The sequence below is a fragment of the Schistocerca serialis genome, chromosome 3, assembly GCF_023864345.2.
Source record: "Schistocerca serialis cubense isolate TAMUIC-IGC-003099 chromosome 3, iqSchSeri2.2, whole genome shotgun sequence".
Taxonomy (NCBI): domain Eukaryota; kingdom Metazoa; phylum Arthropoda; class Insecta; order Orthoptera; family Acrididae; genus Schistocerca; species Schistocerca serialis.
Window position 1 is genome coordinate 423,552,721 of NC_064640.1, and position 18,199 is coordinate 423,570,919.

Genomic DNA, 18,199 nt, shown 5'->3' on the forward strand with positions numbered 1-18,199 from the left:
CAATGTTGCCTCCACAGTGGCCATACCAGGCCAACCCATAGTTTCATTTTGTGAATGAGTCACCCCCACACTGCAGAGCCTTACAGACAGTACCTCATATCCTAGTGGACTGCACCAACCTTCTGGCTCTCCTGCTTAGCATAATCTTCCTAATTCTTCGCCTTTGATATTGGTGGGTGTTTCATGAGTGGATGAATGGTTCTTCATTTTCTCCATGAAAGTGGGTTTCACGTGCCATGGATGAGCCCTCCTCTGACCTATGTACTGCCTGAGCCCTAAGGTTTTAAGCTACCTTTGCGGTTTGGGGTAGGGTAGCTGGGCTGAGACATCTCCTGCTGCATTCTGGGTCTGGGGAACTGCTGAGCCTACCTTTCTGACTAGCTCACTCTTTCATCCCTCTTTTACTCTGTTTTAATTGCTTTTAGATGTTATTTGCCTCTTTTTCTGAAACACCCTATTTTTCTGCAGTAGGGTTAGCATTCTGTTGAATAGTGGGTGCTCTTTAGCACCTTGACTATAATGGATGAAGGGTGGGACGACTGTGGATGAGACACCTCCCATTGCATGCAGAGCCCCAAACATGTCCATATGCTGTCTTACCTCTTTCTCTCATCCAGTTTTTATTATTGATGGTGCAACTGATGTCCATAATGCTTTTAGCCTTCCAACTTCTAAAATTCTGAACCTGTGAAGTAGGGGGCATTCATTGCTCTGTAGCTGTCTTCGCTCTTCATTGGGTTGGCATGGTCATATGTGGGGTAGGTTCCACCCGTCATGGATGAGCCCTCCACTGACCTATGTACTGGCCTGACTCCTAAATTATTTCTGAGCTCTGTCATGAGTTTTGCCTTCAAGGTCCTGATTTTACTGCTCGTATGTGCCTTCATTATCAGAACACGTTCCTCGTGGACATCACTAACTCAAGATGAACTATCCCTAAACTGGGAATCAACCAACCAAGCAAACTCTTCAGTTTCTTGTTTGCCCAATGGATTAAAAATGAATTAACATCAATTTTTGTTTGTTTGTAGGCATGAGTTTTGGAAACCACCTGTGGCAAAATAAGTAGCTGCATATGAATATCAGAACTAGAAACTGAGTCAGAAACTTCTTGGTTTATATTGGTGATATACTGTGGATATGTACAAGGAAAAGTACACCATATTTGCTCAAAGACGCTCACCAAGTAGTGTCACCAGACAAGCCTGGATAAAGTAGGATGTATCTACAGTTATATCCCTCTTTTGGTTGGTTCACTGCTGAAATTTTTCACAAACTTTGTGACCAAAGTGCCATATGAAGCAGCTCTATGGAATCTTTATAATGTGATTATTTTATACAATGACTGCCAGAAAAGTTAAGCACTCAGAAGACATGTGCAGATTTCAACTTCATATACTAACACAACACCAGTGGGTGTGTAAATGATTAGAGTTACAATCCTCTGTGACAGGTAGAATGGACAATAAATTGTATTAGTGTTGTTCATATTAAGTTTTGTTATTAGGTCTGGTTGGGTATATAATGGGTGTGAACAGCATCAGATGTTGGGTGATCACTGTGAAGGACACAGGAATGCAGCATACTCAAGTGAGACTGTGTTACTAGCACCTGGCAGAGTATGAAGAGGACCTATTTTCAGTCCTCAGTTGGCTGGCTAGTCAAACAAATCAATATCCAGATTTGTGGAGCATTTGGAAGTGACACTGAACTGATGTTGGATGGCATTGCAACAGGAGGACAAGCATATTCATTGTCAAGGTTCCAGTCAACCTGCCTGACCACCACAAAGGAAGGTCACCATATTGTGTGACAAGCACATTATAACCCTTTCACATCTGCGAGTGCCCTCTGAGAACAAGAAATGGACTCCCTCTAACAATCTGTATCATATTTCATCCCTTGCCAGGACTGGAGACTAGCAGCAGATGGGCAAGGGAATTACTGTCCCATGTATAGGCTCTTAACATCACAGCACAAATGGCTTTGTTTGGAGTGATGCCCTCACCAGGAAACATCGACTGCTGTTGAATGGTGTTGCATTGTGTTCAACAAAGAATCACAGTTCTGCACTATCTTGGATGACCATGATTGTTGAGTAAGATAGTGACATGGTGAGAAATTCCAGTTTTCTGATATTTTAGAGAGGCACAGGGATATAACACCTGGCATCATTGTGTTGGGAGTACAGGGTACTAGCACAAACAGGCAGCCTGGGTGGCTGACTAAAGGGATAAGAATATCTTGTAGAACAAAGTGGCAATTATATCAAAACGTTAGAAACAGTCAAAATCTAAATGCAGCAGCCCATTACAAACAGTATTGTAAGGTGCTTAAAAAAGTTATTAGGAAGGCAAAAAGTATGTGGTATGCAGATAGAATAGCTAAGTCTCAGGATAAAATTAAAACCATATGGTCAGTCGTAAAGGAAGTGGCTGGTCTGCAGAGACAGGTCGAGGATATAGAATCAGTGCGTAGTGGGGATGTCCGTGTTGCTGATAAGTCGCATATATGTACAGTACTTAATAATCACTTTCTGAATATAGCAGGTGAACTAAATAGAAACCTAGTCCCAACAGGGAATCATATAGCGCTCTTAGAAAAAAGTGTTCCGAGACTGTTACCTGAAATGCTCCTCCATGATACTGACAAGAGGGAGATTGAGTTAATAATTAAATCACTAAAGACCAAGAACTCTCATGGATATGACGGGGTATCTAGCAGAATACTGAAGTATTGTTCCACGTATATTAGCTCAGTACTTAGCCATATCTGTAACTTTTCCTTTAGCAGTGGTCGGTTTCCTGACCGATTAAAGTACTCGGTAGTGAAGCCACTTTATAAAAAGGGAGACAGGGATAATGTTGACAATTATAGACCTATTTCTATGCCATCGGTGTTTGCTAAAGTTATCGAGAGGCTTGTATATACAAGGTTACTGCAGCATTTAAATTCACATAATTTGCTGTCAAATGTACAGTTTGGTTTTAGAAATGGCTTAACAACTGAAAATGCTATATTCTCTTTTCTCTGTGAGGTTTTGGACGGATTAAATAAAAGGTTGAGAACGTTAGGTGTTTTCTTTGATTTAACGAAGGCTTTTGACTGTGTTGACCACAAAATATTACTGCAGAAGTTGGAACATTATGGAGTAAGGGGAGTAGCTTACAATTGGTTCGCCTCCTACTTTAAGAACAGAAAGCAGAAGGTAATCCTCCGCAATATTGAGAGTGGTAATGATGTTCAGTCCCAATGGGGCACTGTTAAATGGGGCGTTCCCCAAGGGTCGGTGCTGGGGCCACTGCTGTTCCTTATTTATGTAAATGATATGCCTTCTAGTATTACAGGTGATTCAAAAATATTTCTGTTTGCTGATGACACCACCTTGGTAGTGAAGGATCTTGTGTGTAATATTGAAACATTATCAAATAATGTAGTTCATGAAGTAAGTTCGTGGCTTGTGGAAAATAATTTGATGCTAAATCACAGTAAGACTCAGTTTTTACAGTTTCTAACCCACAATTCAACAAGAACTGACATTTTAATCAGACAGAATGGGCATGTTATAAGCGAGACGGAACAGTTCAAGTTCCTAGGCGTACGGATAGATAGTAAGCTGTTGTGGAAAGCCCATGTTCAGGATCTTGTTCAGAAACTAAATGCCGCTTTATTTACCATTAGAACAGTATCTGAAATAAGTGACATTTCAACACGAAAAGTAGTATACTTCGCATATTTTCATACGCTTATGTCATACGGTATTATTTTTTGGGGTAATTCTTCTGATTCAAAAAGGGTATTTTTGGCTCAAAAACGGGCTGTTCGAGCTATGTATGGTGTAAGTTCGAAAACCTCTTGTCGACCCCTATTCAATAGTCTGGGAATTTTGACATTGCCCTCACAGTATGTATTTTCTTTAATGTCGTTTGTTGTTAGCAATATTAGCTTATTCCCAAGAGTTAGCAGCTTTCACTCAGTTAATACTAGGCAGAAATCAAATCTGCATGTGGAATGCACTTCCTTGACTCTTGTGCAGAAAGGAGTGCAGTATTCTGCTGCATCCATTTTCAATAAGCTACCACAAGAACTCAAAAATCTTAGCAGTAGCCCAAACACTTTTAAGTCTAAACTGAAGAGTTTCCTCATGGCTCACTCCTTCTATTCTGTCGAGGAGCTCCTGGAAGAGATAAAAAATTAAGCAAATTCCAGTGTTCATTCTTGATTTTCTTTATTTAAACTAACGACTTGTTTCATTTTATGTGTTTCTACAATCGTGTTATAATTTCATGTATTGACTCGTTCCATGACCATGGAGACTTCTCCTAACTGTGGTCCCACGGAACAATAAATAAATAAATAAATAAATAAAAATCAGATATGACATCAGGTTGAGGCTGGTATAGATTGAGGGAACACCAATGGCACAACAGTATGTGACACATGTCCTACATCCTCAAGCATTACATTATAGAATTGTGGTGTCATTTATCAACAGGAGAATGGTCATTCAGAAGTAGCACATGCTTCTATTTTCTGTCAGAATTATGCTGAGTTATTCTAGTGGCCAGCAAGATTCTGAGATCTGTCACAGATAGAGCATCTGTGGGACCAACTTAGACATCAGCTCAGACCCAGTGCCAGTATCCATGATATCACTGACCAGCTACAACAGTTGTGGGCCAACTTGCCTCAGGAGTCAATAGAATGACTTTATGACACTTTTCTCAACTGAATCAATGCATGCAATCAGGCTGCAGGGAGTGGAATGCCATATGGAGAAATGGACTCATACTGCTAAGTTCTCTGTGAATTTGACTTCATTTTATAATCACTGAAATTACATTACATACCCTTTCAACCTATGGAGTATCATTTTATTTCCCCCTCTCCTTATGGGTGCTTCATTATGTTTTTCATCTGGCAGTGTATATAATTTACCTAGGTTTCTGTTCTTCTCACTTGTTCTTTGTGGTCTACTTAAAATGATATATAACTTTTCAAATTTCTTTCAGCATTATGTACACATCATTTATTTTTCTGTACACATTGGAAAGTCACCCTATATAAGGCACATGAGTGAATTCAAAATTCAGTCCTATGGACCTTCCTTCATAATGTCTCTCCAGTCACTAAAATTTTCTCTCTTTCCAACAATGTTTGAATTGTTGTTGTTGTGGTCTTCAGTCCCGAGACTGGTTTGATGCAGCTCTCCATGCTACTCTATCCTGTGCAAGCGTCTTCATCTCCCAGTACCTACTGCAACCTACATCCTTCTGAATCTGCTTAGTGTATTCATCTCTTGGTCTGCTGCTACGATTTTTACCCTCTACACTGCCCTCCAATGCTAAATTTGTGATCCCTTGATGCCTCAGAACATGTCCTACCAACTGGTCCCTTCTTCTTGTCAAGTTGAATTATCAACACATTATCTTGCATTTATTCCTTAAATATTATTCAAAGCAGTTCTTTGTAAAATCATCAGCTCCATCAAATTTAATATATTCTAAAAGAATATCATGATCCACACAATCAGATATCAGCTAGTGTAATTTTGTTATTTAATGCTTGTTTTACTTGTTGAGAAAATGTATAAATTTATGTAATGTTCATCTTTAGAATAACGTAGCACTCTCCTTTGTTCCTCAATTAAGTTCCCTCTGTAATACATCTTGTCCACATATGTTATTATTTTGGTGCAAGCGTACACAAGTTTATAGTGCACATTGGTCAAATTAAAGAGCATTACAGCTGGATGTGGAATTTAGTAGTATAGGCACATGTACATAGACCATGGCATATAAAACAACCTGCATAAAAAATGTTAAAATGTTACAAATGTTAATAAATCAACCAAGCTCACAGTGGAAGAAATCATACATTTTAGGGACACATATTCTTCTAATATTTAAAGAATGTGAATAGTGTCAGTGAACCCATTTATTACCCTATGGTTTCATTGCTCTGGCAGTTTGTCACCAATGTATCTTAATTTCCTAGTACTACCTTTTTATCAATTCAAAGTCATTACAGACAATTACTTTAAGGACAATTGTTACAAATTGGGAATAATTTACTTAGAAACAATGCTGAGTATCTCTGGTAGCAACGGTGCTGCAAGAGCTGGTTCACGGTGTATAAATGTTCCCAGAATAATGATGCAAAGGCCCATTTCTTCATCACTATATTCCTCCTTCACCAGTCCACATTCAGAACACCTATGAATAGATAAAAAACCGACAGAATCTATTAGTGAAAAAATTCACCAGAGTACAGCAAAAATAGACAAATGTACAATAAATCGATACTACTATATAAGGCCAAGTTTAACATTTTTAGCAAAAGTCTCGAAAAGTTCTTGACTGATTTAATTCATATTGTTACATGATGCTCTAATAAATGTCTGGACAAGCATAGGTTATATATTTTTTTAATTTATACAGTGTACAAATATATCCATAAAATCTACACTACTATGTAATGACTGTTTAATGCTGTTACCAATAAAATCTCACAAATTTCTTGGCGGATTTAATTCAAAGTTTTACAAAATACTCTAATAAAGATTCAGACAGCCAGAGGCTACACATTTTTAAATATATGTGGTATATAAAGATATGTATAATGATATATAAATAGGAAACATTGTTAGCAAAAACATCAAAAAGTTCTTCACCAATTTACTCCAAACTTTACACAACGCTCAACAGGACTTCCATGTGAGCAAGAACTTCTAAAGCAAAGGTCTACGTTGCTGTCAGGTCAACAGGAAGCTCTACTAAGTATTTGGGTGGTCATTAATATATATAATGTATATAGGCTACATATTCTTTAATATGTGTAGTATATAATTATATGTATAACAATGCACAAAGAAGAAACATTGTTAGCAAAAATCTCAAAAATTTCTTCACTGATTTACTTCAATGTTTTACATGATGTACTAATAAACAATTGGACAGACATAGGCTACAATAGGGAAAAGTTACCAAAAATTTCAAAAATTTATTGCTGAGCTTACTTCAAATTTTTAATCAATACTGTAATAAAGATTGAGAGGGACACAGGCTGTATCTTTACTTCAACAAGAATGTCCATTTTTCTGTTAAAACCAACTGAAAGAAAGAGAACACTATATCATGCTGTGCTGTGAAAATGTGTGGTATTGTTTCTTTTGTGCAGTCAGTTTTAACTATGATAGCAGGGCATTTAAATCATTAGACAAATTGTTTCTTCCCATGTATATCCTTTCTCCTTATTTATAATTTCAATCAAAAACTGTATACACAACTACATGTGCTTGTTTTAATTCTCACAGTCAGTTAACAGAAAACAGGAAAGTTGTATTGATGGCTTATTAGCCTAGTATTGGAATCCCATTACAGAATCTGAATCATCTGAAACTTTGCAGTCACACCCATTTGCAAATTAAAACTATGCAAAACACTGTCATTAGAGCTACTGCCACAGGTACAAGGAAGCAAATGAGATTGGGATTGAGCATCCCATCAAAATCAAAGTCATTAGAGAAAGAACACAAGCTCAGAGTATTTCCAGGATGTGGAAGTACATTGGCCATGCCCTTTCAAAGGGACCATCCCAGCATATGCCTGGAGTGATTTTGGGAAATATTGGAAGACCTAAATCAGGATGGACAGATGTGGATTTGAACCATTGTCCTTCTGTATGTGAGCCCAGTGTGCTAACAACTGCAGTACGTCTTTTGGTTCACAGATCCAGCAGCAGAAGAGGTCTCTTATATCTGTATACCAAATATTCCAACCAATTTACCCATTCATTTTACAGGACTTTAATTTCCAATTAAGATTTCATTGGCCATAACAATACACAAGGCTCTATGTCAGGAAGAGGAGGAAAGAGGAGGTGGATGCAGAGGGCTGGGGGAAGAAGTGGGCATAGAAAGGGGAAAGGGGGAGACAAAGAGAGAGAGAGAGAGAGAGGGAAGGTGGTGGACACAGAGAGAGAAGAGGGAGGGAGAAGAAGATTGGGACATATATTCAATTGCCATTTGTATTTAGCAACTATAAAGCATTGCTTGGTTTGCTAGTTATATATACTTCTGTTAATATTGAGGTTGATAAGTCATGAATAATCAATAAATGACAAAAATTTATCTAATTTTTTATAATTTTGCTAGTCTGTAGCATGGATGCATGTATCATGTTGTAAGAGTCATGTAAATATTTTGTGAGAATGGTTTGAAATTGATGTGGAATCTGTACACTTAATTAAAATTTAGAAAATTAGTGGAAAATGAATGAAATTTATTTACAGTTTAGAAAATAATCATATTTCCTGAAGTACCATTTCAGTGAACTAAATGTAAATTTATATTAAAAGAAAATTTATTTTACACATTTCAAAGACAGTGCTGACAAATAAAGGGTGTTATTAAAAACTGTTAGATACTTTGAGATGTGGTAGTACCTACCAAAACAAGAGAAAAGACTAATAAAACATGGGATCTAAAGTGAATACCTTAAGAGCTATTAGCACTTGGTGATCTTTGATACTGTGAAACACGTCACTTCTACTGGAGACTCTTTGCTATCCATATTTTAGGGAGTACAGACCAAAACAGGAAAAATGTCCAGTACACATAGGCTTTAAAATGCTTAAGAGCTATGCAGACTTGTTCATCTTTGCTACGGTGAAACACGTTTCTTCTATTTTTTTTCTTGTTTGGTCCATACTACCTCCTCCCAAAATATAGTTCATTGCAGTTAAGGTATGCATTTTAGAGCCTATGTTTACTCGATATTTTTTTCTTGTTTCAGTCCATATTACCACCTCCAAAAATACAGAATGCAAGGAGCCTGCAATAGAAGAGATGTGTTTCACAGTATCAAAGTATCACTTCTCAAAATATCTGATACTTTTTTAATACCCTGTATATATCACACACCATATGGCGGATATTACATTTAATGCCATGTCGGATGAACAACTACAAGGTAACAGAAATCATCTTTCTACAACTGACTGTATATTCTCATGAACAATCTTTGAGGGATGTTAACATTATTAATTACGTGGGTTATCTATACTGAGAGTAGCAACATCACAAATGACAAAAAATAAATAAATGTTATCTCAGACAAAAATATATTTTTCTCTGCCTGTGTGTTTCATCAAGGGGACTTCTGTGAGACATATGCAAATTGATGTGTAAGCATCATTTAGCTTTTTATGACAACATGACAGAATGAATAAACAGACAAGTCTCATTCTCATTTCTGGTTGTGTAGAACACCTGCCAGTAGTAACCATACCCATGTCAATTTAATTCTTTGTTTGTCTGTAGAAAACTAACATTATTAAGTGCAAAAGTTGCTGGATGTTGTCTCTAAAAAGGTATACAATATATTTCTTCCAGTTTAAATCTTCATAAATGCCTATTACACTTATTTTGAGGATTTGCTGTACTAATTCAGTCACAATCACTTTCTTTATTTGTCACTGATGGTATGCCTTTAATTTACTAGTATATTCCATTTTTTCACAGGTCTTAAAACAAAAATCATGAAAGTGAAGGAGATGGGCTGAATCCAATCTGACTCCACCTGAAGAGAAAACAAAATACAATATTCCTGAATGGCATCTGGACATACTATACATTGTTTTGCCCATTTTATGATTATGTGATTAATCATCTACCTGCATTAATATGCATTAATGTGATAATAAACAAGAGTAGAGTGATATTCACTTTAACATGACATTCATATAGTGTATCTAAAGTTCATTTTTTTCTTGATTTTGGTCCAAATTCCTCTACTGTTGTTTGAGTGAGCACTCAGTACTGAAGTGCTCAGACCAAGGTCTACCCTAATTCGAAAATCATAACTATAGGCATACTTAATTTATTTTCCTCATTTTGATTGCTACTACATGCTGGTCTACAAAAAAAGAAGAGAGGCTGAAGAAGAGAAACACTTTCTCACTTACAAACAGAAAAGAACTAGACTCTTACCTTTCATAAACACATTCATCTCCAGTTCTGAATGAGCTCTGTTTCAGGTGGAATTCAGCATGACATGCTTGTTGTGTTAAAGGATCCAGTACAGATGTCTGAGGGCGACACCTGAAGAGAGACCATATGACGACTTGTGACTAATGGAAATAGAAAGTGTTTTATATACACAGTGAATACTGCTTACCAGGGTCCAGACTGTTGGTGTTTATCTGAGGCCACACGCTGGCCTGCAGCAAATGTTCCACTTTTCCCTGACCACTGCTTCTGTGTGTATACATCATCATCTGCTTTAACTGTTGAAAAGGAAGTAAAAGTTTAGAAATCTGTAATTTCAGCATTTAAACCCAGCTTTAAAGCCTTTCAGAACTACTTCAATCTAACTTCATTCTAATTTACATTATTATTAGTTATTTATCATATAGGATACATTAAGGCTTTTTGAATTACAAGAATAGCATTAAATATACAAAAATTACAAAATATGTCAGCATAGATCTCCAGCATAACATAATGCAAATGACAAGAGTTACTGGCAAATTTCAAGCTCTTTTATATCACAGTTTATGGTCTTGTAGTTAGTGTTGCTGACTTTTGATCATGGGACCCATGGGTTTGATACTTGTCTGAGTTGCAGATTTTCTCCAGTTAAGACTGGGTTTGAATGTGCTGTTCTCGCCATCATTTCATCATCATTAAGGTTCAAGTCATGGAAGTGGAATAGAAACAATTGCACCAGCTGTGTGAATTCCCCAGAAGGGGGCTCTTGGTCAGAAATTCCATACAGGCATTTCAAAGTACTTTATATAGTTTAACATTCTACTTATTAATGTCAGGAAGTCTTCAAATGGACACTTGTAGACATACGTAGAACAAGTTCATACAACATGAGCAGTTGTCTATCATTCAGCACCACAGTCACAAGATAATGATGAAGGCCTCCCCCACTTGTGGAGAGTGTCTGCACATCTTCCATGGCCCATCTGGATGTAATTCAAAGCAGTCCAAATTGCCCAAGGCTGGTCAAATGTAGGTGCTCTCTCCTGAATGCAGTGCAGTTTCAGGCATTGTGAAGAACAGTTTTGTTGCCAGCAGCACACCCATTCATCAGTGGCACTGAATTAACTTCACTAAGAACCCTGGCTGTGATAATAGTAGGACGTCTTGATCTCAGTCATTTCCACTTCATAGAGAATATATCATTCAGTATTGGCAGTTCATGGCTATCAACAGTCTTCTGATATTCAAATAGTAGCACACTTTCCAACTGAGACCAGAAGGTGGAAGGAATGTGATTCAGGGTAGGTAACCAATATGTGGGAGTAGGTTGTGTTGACACACTAACAATGCACATGGATTTGTTAAGCTGTGTATCTATTTTTTCCACACATGGACTACTAAGCCTGACATATGTACAGTACTCTGCTGTTGCGTACATCAATCTGAGCTCTGATACTCAAATACTATCTGCTGACAATCCCCAACTAGTGCCACAGAGCTTATGAAGTATCACATTTCTGCTTTTGAGCTTAGCAGATGATTGCATCAAGTTCTCCTCTAAATGAACATGTCCTGACTAAGGTGATTCCGAGATATTTTTGATGTTTGTTAAGACAAAGTTTGTCTTCCTTAAAATAGATATCAAGGGCCCTGTGTGCCAGTCTACTGAACAGATGAAAACATGCAACATTTGTTTTATTTGAGTTATGTTGTCACCTCATTTTATGGAAGTATTGCTTTAAGGTAGATAGATCATAAATTAGGATTTCTTCAGTTGTTTTGAAGGTCTTTTTGTTTGGTAGCTTTGCCAGTCATTCACATAGAAAAAATTCTGAATTGTGTTACAGGAATATCGGACATATACAAATTGAACAAGAGAGGACGGGGACCCCGTGCAAAACATTATTCAATATATTTGGACATCTGGTGTCTTGTCTTGTAGTACATTTCCTTCCAGGTGATTCATTGTCAAGTAGTTTTTACTTTACAAATATTAATTAATGAGGTTTTATTACCTGTTAAACAAAAAACTACTTTGTTAAGGTTCATAGCATTTCAGTCAATTAGAAAGATATGAGCTGAATGGCAACATTAAGAATGTGCACATATAGAATGATAATCATTTCACGCCGTTGTTGATTGTATCTGAAATTTTTAAAAAACACCATAGCAAATGGATGAGCAATAGTTATAAACCCAGATGCAGTTTCAATTAACAACATGTTTTATGGAAGCTGTCTTGGTAAACACAGTACATGAATGGATACTAGTTGACTGCATTAGGCCTAAGGGATTAAGAAATGTGTCAATAATGGGAGGATACTTTGATAGAAATTATAAATGTATTTCAGAGTAAGATCAATAACAAACACATCAAAAAAAGTTTTGCATCACCCCAGTTCCAAGAGTTCCGGAACGTCTACAGAAAATTGGAATAGAGATCAACATAAACATCATTTCCACCCTTTTTATTGCTCATGAAAACAAATCTTCATTGTACAGTGATGTGGTAACAGAAAATTTGAGTAGTAAAAATACAGGCGACAGGACCAATAAACATTGTCGAAAATGCCAGAAAACTGTGAGAAGTGGTGTTGAGTGCATGGAATGTGGAAACATATTTCATTTTCGATGTGGAAATGTAGATCCCTCACTAAAGGGATAGAAGGTAATCATAAAAAACTGGGACTGTCACGAATGTTCGTTGAAAACTATTAGGCCTAAAGTATGTAACATACTTTATTTATATATTTATTTGTTTTGATCCTCTGAATTGTACACCATACAGAAATGCACATTGTCATATAGGACAGGTCATTTGTTACATATTAGGCATTTATAAGAAGAGGTATATGTCTATGAATCTATAAAATGATTACATATTTATATCAAATGTGCAATGTACTTAGGTCTTATATTTATTCTGTACCAGAATTTAGCATTTATACCAATAAAACTTACATTCAGTTACGTTACGTAAGGTCAATAGTTTTGGATCCATTATCTGATGTTTTTGTTGTGTAGTTACTCGTAGCAGTTCCTTAAAGCAGGTTGTTTTCGAGGAATTCCTGTATGCTGTAGAGGCAGTGTTTAATTAGGAGTGCCCATAGTTTTACTTTAAAATCCTGATTATAATGGACCTGAAGATAATGAAGTTCACACACTCACATTTGAAGCCAAACACATGAAGCAGAACAACATGGATTGTGGCACAAAAGGCGCAGATGTATTTAAATCATTGAATAAAAACCACAGCAAAAAATCGTGCAGCAACCCAAATTTGATGGTGCCTCTTTTGAAATTGAATAAAACAAACAATGTATCAATGCAACAGATAAAGAACAAGATGGAACACAGTGTCAAGAAATGTGAAGAGAAAAAACAACACACATCAGAATCTACTCTGATGGTTTTGGAAAAGGGATGGCTACAAAAATGCAGACCCTGACAACTCAAAAAAAAAAAAAAAAAAAAAAAAAAAAAAAACATTAAAACTGAAAGCATACTGAAACCTGGAGCAAGATTCAACCAGACCCTCACCAACACTGAAGATTGCAGTAATTTGTCAAGGAGTGACTTTGCAGTTCTTATAGGTGGTTCAAATGATGTATACCATAATGAAACAGCTGCAGCAACAACAGCTCTGAAGACAACACTGGGCAGGTTAACAAACACAAATGTTATATTATTTAAAATACCTCACTGTTACAATTTAATTGAAACATCATGTGTAAACAGGGAAATAACTAAAGCTAACAAGTATTTTGAAACAATTTACAAATAGTTCAAAAATATAATGCTTTTAGTTATTAAGGACTGTATCAGTTGTAGCCATGAACTCTCTTACAATTGTAACTGCTCAAGAACTTGTCATACAAGACATTGTCAAGGCCTTAGTGGAATAGGAAAGACACTGCTGGCCCAAAAAATACTTAGTATGGTAAATAACGAATTATCTTGTATCAGAAATTTGGAACAAAACTCAGAACTAGATCGGGGAAACGTGTAAGACTGACCAAGCCTGAAATATGTCAGACTTGGTCAAAACCTGAAGGGGTCACTAAGGTGAGCTGTGCACCAAATCTAGGTGGCTTAACTTTACTGTATCAGAATGTAAAAGAACTAGGCAGCAAAATGAGTGAGCTGGAAGTAATTTTAAACTGTAATATTAAGGAGGTTTCTGTGCTGTGTATCAATTAGTACTGGCTTTGGGACACTCAGATTTGTGCAGCAAATACACCAGATTTTGACTTAATAAGTAGCTTTTGCAGGGACACTTATAAATGTGGAGGTGTATGCATTTAGGTTAGAAGTAATGTTAAATCTAAAGAGGTAAAACTTAGCAAGGTGAAGTGTGCAGAAAAAGATTTTGAATGTTGTATTGGTGAACTTACAGTCTGTCAGACTATCATTGCTTGCATCTATAGGTTCCCATCAGGTGACTTTACCCAGTTATTATTATATATACATGATCTTTTAAATGAATTGAGAGGTAGGTCACAATGCACAATAGTTCTTGGTGACTTTAACGTTAATTTTAACAAAAGTAATAAGAACAAGGTACAATTATTAAATCTGTTCAACACATACAACATGCAACCTACTGTGCAGGAAATTATGATATGGGGATGAGACTGTAAGAACACTTGATCAGATATTTACCAACAAACAAAGCTGTGAGTACAATATTGAATTAACAGATACAGGCTCTTCTGACCATATGGCTTTAAAAATGATGATAAGAAATGAGAACAATAACAAATGCACAGTCACTGAAAAATATCTACAAAAAAGACTTATTAATGCAAACAACGTAATCGTATTTAATAGTTTGCTAAAAAGGTTGCAGTGGGGCATAGAACAAACTGATGATGCAGACAAAAAGTATGGCAGTTTTCTCACTGATTATAAATATTGCAATGATGTAGCATTTCTGTTAAAAGGAATTAAAGTCAGTCAGAAGAGAAACACATGGGTAACACAAGGGAGTAAAAAATCAGCAATCACCCTTAGAAACCTAAGCAAACATGCTAAAATAAATACAACAATAAAACCATACAACAGGAAATGTAGAAGGGTCTATATGAAAGTTTTACAGGCAGCAAACATGATTCATACATTAACAATAAATCAAAATCGATTTGGAATGTTATAAACAATAGCATAGGAAAATGTAAAACCAAGACTCATAATTTCAAAATTAAAAGTGAGGGTAAAGTGATAGAAGATGCTCAACAGATAGCCAATGTATTCACTGAACATTTTGTAACTGTAGCACTGAACCTATTTAAAAGTCTGTGCAATTCAAACAAAGTACCATTTTGTGAAAAGACAATGTTTCTGTACCCAGTAACAGAATGTGAAGTTAGAAATGCTATTAATTAACTAAAAAATAAAATGTCTTGTGGTACTGATGGAATTCCAGACAAGGTAATCAAACATAGTTCTACCAGTAAAGATAGTCACCTAACTGGCATTATTAATACTTCTTTCATGACAGGGGTGTTCCCATCAAAACTAAAACTCTCCATAATAAAGCCACTTCACAAAAAGGATAGTACAGCTGACATAAATAATTGTAGGCCAGTGTTATTATTGTCAGGTTTCTCTAAAGTAATTGAAAGAGTGATGTATGAAAGTCTACCTGACTTCATGAATAAAAATAAAATGCTGACTAATGCTCAAAATGGGTTTAGAAAGAAGAGATCCACAGAAACAGCAGTCTTCCAATTCATGAAAATGGTCCTAAATGCCTTGGAGAAGAATGAATTAAGCTGTGGGATATTCTTAGATTTATCTAAAGCATTTGATCTAATCAGCCATGACTTCTTGTTTACGAAACTAAAATTTTATGGGGTCTGGGGACTTGCCTTCAAATGGTTCAAGGGTTCAAGTCTTGCCTCTCTGATAGACAACAGAAAGTACAAATATGTCATGAAGGCAAAGAGTGTCTTTCAGATTTAAAAAAAAAAAATTTTTTTTGGTGTATATAAATGATTTGCCAAACCATCTGCCAATTGCAGAAATGGTGATGTTTGTTGATGACACTGGCATTTTAATAAAAGGAAACGCTGAGAATAATCTACAGCAGCGTGTCTCTAGGACAATAAATGAGACAGGAAAATGGTTTAGCGACAGTAATATTAAAAGCAAAGCTAGAAAAAGCTGAGTTAGGAAACTATGTTATTGCACAAGCATCATATGCAAAATTCCTAGGTATACGAGTGGATGAGCACATGAGATGGGAAAAGTATCTAGACGTTTTGAATAAAAAGCTAAGTAAATGCTGCTATGTGCTAAGAATGCTTTGGGAATGTTGCAACACTGAATCACTGCTGTGTGCCTATTATGCTTAATGAACAGTTTGCTTAGATATGGTGTGATCTTTCGGGGAAATACAGGTATCGCAAAACAAGCTTTCAAACTTCAAAAAAGGGCTATTAGAATAATGAAAGGGGTTCTCTGTAGAGTGCCATGCAGGGAAATATTGAAAGAATTTAAAATAATGACTATTCCTAGGTTATACATCTATGAATATGTCTGCTTTCTGAAAACTCACCAGGAATTTTCAACATTAAATAATCAGGTTCATAACCATGAAACAAGGAACAGAGATGATTTTGACAGAGAAACCCACAAAGGAGTGCTCTACCAAAAAAGGGTAAACTACGAGCCCAAAATACCTTTTAGTGCATTGCTTTCTACAATAAAGAAAATTAAAGAATTTCATAAATTCAAGGTGGATCTTAAACAATTTTTACTAACATTTAGTTTTTATAACATTGAAGAATATCTGAACATGGGAAAGTAATATTATTTATATATACTGATATGAAATACTTATATTTATTATTCAAGTTTTTGTAACAAATTAAATATAAGAAATTATATGGTAATTTACTACAGCCATACAATGTATATTGTTAATGGATGAATAAAGAGATTGAATTGAGTTGAACTGAACTGACTTCTACCAACTTCAGTGTGCCTACCTGAGGGCCCTGGTTCACACCTGAACCTTACAAGCTGCCAATCCGCTGCCTGCCTGTGAACACACACTCTACTACCACAGCTGTGCCCCTGCAGGCTGCTGTCACTGCCACCTACAATGAGGTCCTCAGTTCAACTCACAGTACTTGAGTGCTTCCTGCACTGCGTGGTGCAGCTACACAGTGTGATCACACTGTGTAGCTGCATCACCCAGTGCAGGAAGCACTCAAGTACTGTGAGTTGAACTGCGGACCTCAATGCTACTATCTTGCCTGATGATGTTCCAGTCTACTGCCAGAATGCTGACTAAATAACCTTGCCTCAGCTGCTACCCACTCGACAGGGTGGTGCCGTGTGCTGGCTGTTACCTAAGGTCATTTGCTGGTCCGAGCATCTTTCCCGACTGAGACCAGCCAGCAACTTGGGGTGCTGACTGCTTCCTGGCAACACCATGACTGATGTAGCATTTGCTCAGAATTAATATAATTTACTGTTTTTATTAATTTGGCAGAAATCCACCTGGCTCTGTGTACCTACATGATGCTAACTGACACTTAACACCATCTGCATTGACAGTGGTCTACCTACTTACTCCAGCCATCCTGAAGCCTTCTCTATCGATGTAAAGTGCTATCACTGTGGACATGCAGGTGACATGCAAAATGAGTGTTGCCAACCACAATGTGGAAAAGCGGGACACCAGGAGCAAGATTAAGGGAATAATGGGTGTAATAGTGAAAGGTGAAATATGTTACGATAATACAAAATGTATGTAGAGGTGGAGTGTTGCTTGATTAGTATAGTGAACAGAAGAGAACATAAAGTGTTATTAGATGTTGGTGCTCAGGTGTGTGTGGTGAGTCTGGGCCTCTTGGGGATGAACCAGTTAAATCCTCCACATTATAAGCTCTGTCCACACCAGACTCGCTGAGCTGTGCAACACCTTGCAACACACAAACACATGCCACAGAGCAGTGCAAAACAATGCAGAACTGTGCAGAAAAGAGCAGAGTGTTTGTAGATGCACAGCAATGTTCCAGTGTGTCCACGCACACATAAGTAAAAATGGAAAACAAGAAACACCATTCTTTGTTCTGTGTACTAACATATTCATATCTGATTTCTTGCATACAGGGTGGTGAAAACTATTGGCATTCACGTACTCATCAGTGTGCGTTGATTTCCTGGGAACTGAGTGTTCCATTCAACTAAAACATC

At 36.7% G+C, this 18,199-nt stretch overlaps 1 protein-coding gene across 1 annotated transcript in view; it reads right to left on the reverse strand.

Moving 5' to 3' along the window:
• The window catches only part of LOC126470304 (protein unc-79 homolog), an 857,658-nt gene that overhangs the window by 212,876 nt on the left and 626,583 nt on the right, over positions 1-18,199 (reverse strand). The window contains exons 38-40 of the mRNA XM_050098074.1: positions 10,179-10,287; positions 9,992-10,102; positions 6,075-6,215 (exon numbers count right to left, since the gene is read on the reverse strand). Coding sequence (XP_049954031.1) covers positions 6,075-6,215; positions 9,992-10,102; positions 10,179-10,287 — 361 coding nt within the window. The remainder of the gene's footprint in view (positions 1-6,074; positions 6,216-9,991; positions 10,103-10,178; positions 10,288-18,199) is intronic.